The 6,952-nt window shown below is 36.3% G+C and overlaps 2 protein-coding genes across 2 annotated transcripts; one reads left to right on the forward strand and one right to left on the reverse strand.

Moving 5' to 3' along the window:
* Window positions 1–574: 574 nt before the first annotated feature.
* Window positions 575–5,711, forward strand: LOC107787279 (uncharacterized). The gene is made up of 8 exons (XM_016608829.2): window positions 575–800; window positions 1,195–1,367; window positions 1,448–1,500; window positions 2,279–2,399; window positions 2,537–2,659; window positions 3,542–3,704; window positions 3,837–3,970; window positions 5,608–5,711. The coding sequence occupies exons 1-8, from the start codon at window positions 642–644 to the stop codon at window positions 5,609–5,611; spliced, it is 930 nt and encodes a 309-aa protein (XP_016464315.2). The 5' UTR covers window positions 575–641; the 3' UTR covers window positions 5,612–5,711.
* Window positions 5,712–6,372: 661 nt separating this feature from the next.
* LOC107787280 (uncharacterized) lies at window positions 6,373–6,693 on the reverse strand. Its single transcript, XM_016608831.2, has one exon. The coding sequence runs from the start codon at window positions 6,691–6,693 to the stop codon at window positions 6,373–6,375; it is 321 nt and encodes a 106-aa protein (XP_016464317.2).
* Between the last annotated feature and the right edge of the window lie 259 nt (window positions 6,694–6,952).

A 6,952-nucleotide genomic window follows, 5' to 3' on the forward strand; every position in this document is an offset into this window, starting at 1 on the left:
AAAATATCAGAAAAATTCCATCAAATCCCAATATTTGTAACATCAAAAACTATATAAAATACTGAAAGTGGACCAAAAATAACAAAAAGTGCATTTAAGAACTGCACCAAATATATATAAAAATAAAAATAAAAAAATAGACAAAAATAGCCGAAACTACGAAAACAACACTTTCAATTGTGAGTTCACATTAAAAAAAAATCTCATAATTTCTTTAAATCTAATATGAAGAGTTTGTTAACTATTTTAAAGGGGAAAAAATATTCACTTTTGACAAATTAAAAGGACCAAAATTACCCAAAGATTATTCAAAAGTCTACTTTGAACCTATCTCAAAATATAAGGGACCATCTTTCGTCATTTTCTGGAATAGTTAACGTCAACTTTGGTTTCTTTATTTTGAATTTAACTTGCACACTTTAGAGTTAGTAGTATATAAAAAAGTTACATCATTTACTTCATTGCATGTAATTTTTTGTGTGCACAAAGTTAAACTCAGATATAAAAGTATAATTGAAGTAGTATTAATTATAGCCTATCAAGTTTGAAGCAAGAAATAACCGTGGGAAAATGAGGACCACAAAACTGCACAAATAAAGCGGTTAAAACGTTTGTGGGCTGAAGAAGGCAAGTGGGGGAAGATGGCTATGGCTGTAGCATGGTCATCTTCCATTTCACCGTACACATTCATTAATGCTACTCCAAAGCGCTGCTATGCCATTTCTCAAGCTACTGACTTGCCAACAACAAGTAGTACAACAACCACTTCTTCCGCCATTCGCCCTGCTGTTATTCTTCCGGTTTGCATTCTTCTCTTCGTTCTTAATATCACCCTTTTGTCTATATATGTATTTCCTCCCCAAGAATTTAATGTTGCCTACGCTATCCCAGTTTTTTGGAAAAATTGGGTTCCATAGTTACAGCTTACAGGAACTCCAATTTTGAGTAAAGCTTGGTCTTTTACTGTGTAAATTTAATCAATTATATTGACCATTTTATTTGTTATATTAAACTCCTATTATATCAGCCTTCTGGGATTTATTAAAATTCCTTTAATGTGGGAAGGGGGAGTAGTTTGAAATTTTTATCACTGGTTGCAGGGTAATGTTTAGATTCTGAACCTTAGATAAGAAGATACCTTTTTGTGGTAATGGATGCTGATTGAGCAGAACATTTGCTATTACTCTTCTTCAGGGGTTAGGGAACAACTCAAATGACTATGAGAAGTTGGCTCTTATACTGAAAGGCTATGGAGTGCCAACAGCAATAGCAAAAGTTTCAAGAATTGATTGGCTGAGGAATGCTGCTGGTTTATTGGACTCAAATTATTGGCGTGGCACTCTTCGTCCTCGGCCAGTGCTTGATTGGTAATAATCCTTACAAATATTTGTGCTTGGCAGCTATCAAGCCATTTTCTTATAATACATTAAGAAAAACCTTTTGGCAGGTACTTGGAAAGAATTGATGAAGCCGTGAGTGAAGCAAAAGAATTGGCTCAAGGTTCTCCAATTACTTTGCTTTCACTATTATTAATCTTAGAATATTCTTTACTATATTACACTAAATCTTTAATTCATTGTTGTGCCTGCTTGTTCGGCTACACATTTTCACATAATGTAAGTAACATACGGATATGGTCAATATAAGTCATTCGACTGTCTCTTCCTATATGCTGGATCAGTAACTGCAATTAGTAATCATAACTTATTCTTCCTTGCAGAATGGTTATGGTCCTGTTATTTTATTTATGTAGTATATTGTTCATCTCTTAATACATCATGGCTAAACACGATATGTATTCTGGCATTCCAGTTTGATGGAAATATTCATTTACTTGATCATGACTTAGACCAAATTTGCGCATTATGGCATTCCAGTGTGCTTAGATGGAGATAATGTTCTCCCACTTGATTATGACCTGACCAAATTTTATGGTTGGACTCTTCTACTTTGCCCAAAATTTGCTCTGACATTGAACATAAGGCCTTATTCTCTGTCCTGTCTGCTCATTTGAAGTAGCAGCAAGTCCCATACATACTTCTCCCTGAGATAATACTCGATTGCAGTTAAACTGATTGCCACGTCCTTATTTTTCTCTACTTCATTTTCCTAGGATTAAAACTCCAGCTTTCTATGCACTTCCTATAGCTATAACAGTTGTTGGTGCTTTCTTTTACAGATTCTATAAATATGAGCATCAAACCTTGATTGACCTACACAGTCCTCTTTACTTAACAGGGCATGTTGCAGTCCCATAATCAGGCCACATTTGTTGTAGGTGGGAATGGAACTTTATCTTTTATAGGGCATTCAGCTGGAGGATGGCTCGCACGTGTCTATTTGCAGGAATTTGGCTTCTCAGATATTTCCTTGTTACTGACTCTAGGAACCCCCCACCTGTATGTATAAATTTGTTCATTTATCGTATAGTCACCTTGTGTATCTATGCAACTATTACTACTAGATTTAATAGATGGAATATCTTAGGGAGATTGTTCTGCATAAGCCTAACACTGATATTATTTGGTTTCATTAGGCCACCACCTAAAGGTTTGCCAGGAGTAATTGATCAAACAAGAGGCCTCTTGTATTACGTTGAAGAGCATTGTGCAAAAGCTGTCTATTCTCCACAACTTAGATATGTATGTATTGCAGGGAGGTAAATAGCAAATTTTGGTGTTTTGTTCATGTGCTTGATTTTTAGTACTTCTTGTGAATGCTGTTTTCACTGCACTGACACATTCACTTCATTTAGTTGTTTAATGTTCAATGATAGTGAAAAGGGTTGTTGAACAAACTTAACAGTCTGCTTTATTTGCAATAGTAATTACGGCAGTAAATAATGATTTATTGAAGTTTCTAATTATCCAAAAAAAAGAAGAAGATATATTAAGTGTTTTTATAGGTAGTATGTATTAAAGTTTCTTCACTCATTACAGTTAGGCTTTGCAAATAGTAAACTATCTTCTAGAACTCACTTTTTAGCTTGATTTTGGAAAGGGTTTCCCTTAATTTGTTCAGTTGACTGAGTCTGTACTCTTTATAATCTGCAAAGAGTATCAGGACACTACAATAAAGAGATGAAGTAATATGACATTGCCCAGTTGCGCATGCATTTTAAGTTTTTAACAATGAAGCACCCAACAATTGTGGGAATGAGTACTAACTTGGTTGAGGGTTGCTTCCTGCTTGGTTTCCTTATTGACATACAGACTGCACTTAAACTGTACTGAACAAGGTCGGATATAATTCACAACAAACTAAAACTATCTACAATTTTTCATGTCTATTAGAGAAAATATTAAAATAAAACATGGACGTTGTCTAAGGAATTATTTCTACTTTTTTATAATGGTTGGTGGTTGTACTAGTTTGTATGCACCTTGACTATTCGACGGGGTACGTGCTAAATCCTATCAGCACAGATATTCGCTGGCAAAGTGTAGACAGATGGGATGAAATCCTGTCTCTACTGGGATTAGGAATTATTTCTTACCTTAGAGCCTTGCTGAGTAAAACTTAATGAATTTCACTTGTATAGGTATATTCAAGGGTCTCGTTTCCTTGGTTCAAGTTCAACATACAGTTCTGAAGTGGAAGCTAGTGTTGCCCAGCCAACGTCAGAGGTTGCTGCTGTAAGCAACACAAATCCAGAAACAGCTTCGACTTTCCGTGCACGGTTTGTTGGTCAAGGCTACAAGCAGGTTTATACCACAGGCGCCCTTGAGTTTGATATTGCTCAAATTACTAATATATATACTCCTGTTATTTAGTTTCAGTAGCACACGAGCACATATCTGTTATCAAAGTAATCTAACAATCTGATAATTTGTCAGGTTTGCGGCCAGGCAGATGTCTGGGGTGATGGAGTTGTGCCAGAAGTCTCAGCTCATCTGAAAGGTGCACTTAATATCACTCTGGATGGAGTTTACCATTCCCCTGTTGGCTCTGATGATGCTACTAGACCATGGTATGGTTCTCCTGCTGTTGTCGAACAATGGATCCGACACATGCTTGTCTGATTATATAGTTCTCATGGTAAATATTAGGCAAATTTACCCTATTATTTGTGGCAAATGGAGAACATTGTTCATCAGAATGCATTATTTGTGGCAAATGGAGAACATTGTTCATCAGAATGCATTATTTGCGACAAATGGAGAACATTGTTCGTAATCACAATGTGAGCCAATTAATGAGATCTTCCTCAAGCCTGTTATGAATTACCCCTATGCTTGATTGCTTGTTATTATGCTTTCCAATCTTAATCAGCAGTAAAATTGACGAAAGTCAAATAACTTTCTTTGAGCTGTTGAAAATTGTTCGTTATTATGTTTCATTAACTGTCACTAAACATATGGATGCAATGGATAATACAGGAAAAACATTCATTACATTTCACTTAAGTAAGAAATGAACATATACATTGTTAAAGAGCCACTACTCTTTCTGCTTCTTCCTACTTTACTTTATACACGATGTCCCTCTAGCAAACTAAACACACAGGTCACAAGTCTGAGTTTAATGTCCAGAAGGCAAAGTAGTTTATGTACAATATCAAGAGTCAAACATGGATGATTTGACGACTACTTCAGTTAGGCTTCACGAAATGAACAGAGAGCAACTTGGAGATCTCTAGAAACCCCACTTTGTCCTTCCCTCCAAATAGTATCTTGAGCTTGTGATCGCAAATGATTTCCCTCTTATTCATGGGGTCCTGCAGGCAGAAGAAAATTGAGAATTTTCAAGAGATGATACTAAGAGTCTGTCTACTATGTGTATTACAGCTCTAAAAGCAAGAGATGTTGTGCTATTTGTCAAAGAAACACTGAAGAAATATTATTCCAATGGGGAAAAGTAATCAGCAATTAACCTCCGGAGAACTCTAAGCATCTATGCACATAGGAATAGAATTGACATCTGGCAAAGGCAAAAGATGCATATTTTCAATATTAGTTCTGCAACTGGTTTGGATGGAGTCATCTAAAGCATTTGCTAGGTAGCGAATTTATCTCCCATTCCCTTATCAAAGAAAAAAAAAAGAATAGTCCTATTTGACCACTCTCACTACAGAAAACAAGGTAAAAGTATAAGAGAGCCAAGAGCGAAGCTAAGAAGGCTTTCAGTAAAGCTGGAGGGGAAGCCCTAGATGCCCTGTATCAAAAGCTAGGAACACGAGAAGGGGAGAAAAAAATGTTTAAACTAGTACGATTGATAGAGAAGAAGATTTAAACCAGGTGAAGTCTATAAAAAACAATTCTCAACGAGTGTTGACCGGAGATAATGAGATCAACAGCAATAAAGAACAATGAGTCCGTAGATAATGAATTTCTCATAAAGTAGCTAACGGAGAAAATTCTGAAACCCTGGGTCGAGAAAGGCCGACAAAATATGTTCTGAGCCAGTTAACAAAAAACAATGGGAGACTTGACACAACTCAGTATATATTTGTTCTTTAAACCTGTTTCTTTTTTTTTTCCCTTAAGCCTAGCAGGTTTGAACAAATTTATGAAGGGAAACTGAGACCTAGATTATTCATGTCTTAATTTTGTTACACATTCACCAGCATATTCACAGCTATACTGTTATTTCTATCTGTGATGACAGTTAGCTGCTCAACCTTACTTTGCAAGTCATACTAATTCAGACAATTCCGATGCCTGACAGTTAGCTGCTCAACCTTACTTTGCAAGTCATACTAATTCAGACAATTCCGATGCCTAAGTGCTACCAAGGGAATTAAATTGCCTTCTAGGCACAACCAAAGGTATTTTGATGCTTCAAGTTCAAATAGGTTAGGATATCATAAACCTAGAGGCTCAGCATGCACACATTTCACATTGGAGAAAACACAAAATTCAACAGATTTGAAATCCTTTGAGGAACTAAAAGAGTGCAGAATGCCCAAAATGTAATATCAAATGGAGCATTCTTGAGGCCAAACAACAACCTTTTAGTAGCAACAAACCAGAAAACCTCCAACACCAGAAATATTTTTACTGCAAAACCCCTAGGGATCAGTAACACTAGTACATTTCATTTCTATTTAATATGACACTTCTTCGTCGATTATCTGCTCCAAAAAGATAGACAACATACTACCGTTTGGAAACTCTTTAATCTTAACCTTCTCACTAACCTTAACAGCTTGCCTTACAGGAATTAACATCGCATGTTGAACACCACTGGTACTTTTGAAAAATTATACGAGTAGTACTATATATATTTCACCCATGTGTGAAAAAAACTTTCTTTTCTTTGTTAAAATATATGTCGTAGTCAAAGTGTCAAACACCGGCATATATAAAAAATAAAAGTCTGTATACACTCATATCCAAAATTATTCAAAGAGTAAATATACTCAAATAGTATCTAGAGAGAAAAGGGTACCTGAAGATTGTGGAGTTTGATGTAATCCCAGATTTTCTTGACAGCATCGCCGCGAGAAGTCTTAGGAACTCCAAGAAAGCTATGAAGTGTGGGCGAAACAGGGGTTACCTTAAGAATACCAGTGGGTCGAGCCGAAGGAGAACGACCCTGTTTCCCTGCTGATGTCGACGATTTCGAGGTTGTAGCAGCAGCCTTTTTCTTGGAAGCAGAAGAAGATACTGCTTTGGGAGATCGGGTAGTGGATTTTGCTGCCTCGAACAAAAACCTGCAGCCCCTGAAAGCTGTATGTTGTAGAGTAGACATTGCTACTGATTTCACTTGCCCCTTTTGAGTTCGAACTCACTTGAAAGGGAAAATGAAACATGGGTCTGGTTTTTCTCCTATTTCTGTTCTTTTGACGACAATCGTAATTTGCCCCTCTTTTATAGTCCAGATGTCAGTCAAAATCCACCGTTAAGAGCATAGGTGTCGTACCTCAATTTAGACAAAGTTTATTTTCTCGCTAAATTGCTAGTTTTCCTTTTGCTTTAGAGTTTAGACTTTAGAGTTTAATACTCCGTCT

This window comes from Nicotiana tabacum, chromosome 19 (genome assembly GCF_000715075.1).
Source record: "Nicotiana tabacum cultivar K326 chromosome 19, ASM71507v2, whole genome shotgun sequence".
Taxonomy (NCBI): domain Eukaryota; kingdom Viridiplantae; phylum Streptophyta; class Magnoliopsida; order Solanales; family Solanaceae; genus Nicotiana; species Nicotiana tabacum.

What these genes read in the sequence shown, in the direction of transcription:
- LOC107787280 (XM_016608831.2), bottom strand. Translation starts at nt 6,693, where the DNA reads ATGTCTACTCTACAACATACAGCTTTCAGGGGCTGCAGGTTTTTGTTC.
- LOC107787279 (XM_016608829.2), top strand. Translation starts at nt 642, where the DNA reads ATGGCTATGGCTGTAGCATGGTCATCTTCCATTTCACCGTACACATTC. An exon ending in GCCCTGCTGTTATTCTTCCG is followed by an intron (nt 801 to 1,194) that starts GTTTGCATTCTT and finishes ACTCTTCTTCAG; the next exon opens with GGGTTAGGGAACAACTCAAA. An exon ending in ACTCTAGGAACCCCCCACCT is followed by an intron (nt 2,400 to 2,536) that starts GTATGTATAAAT and finishes TGGTTTCATTAG; the next exon opens with GCCACCACCTAAAGGTTTGC.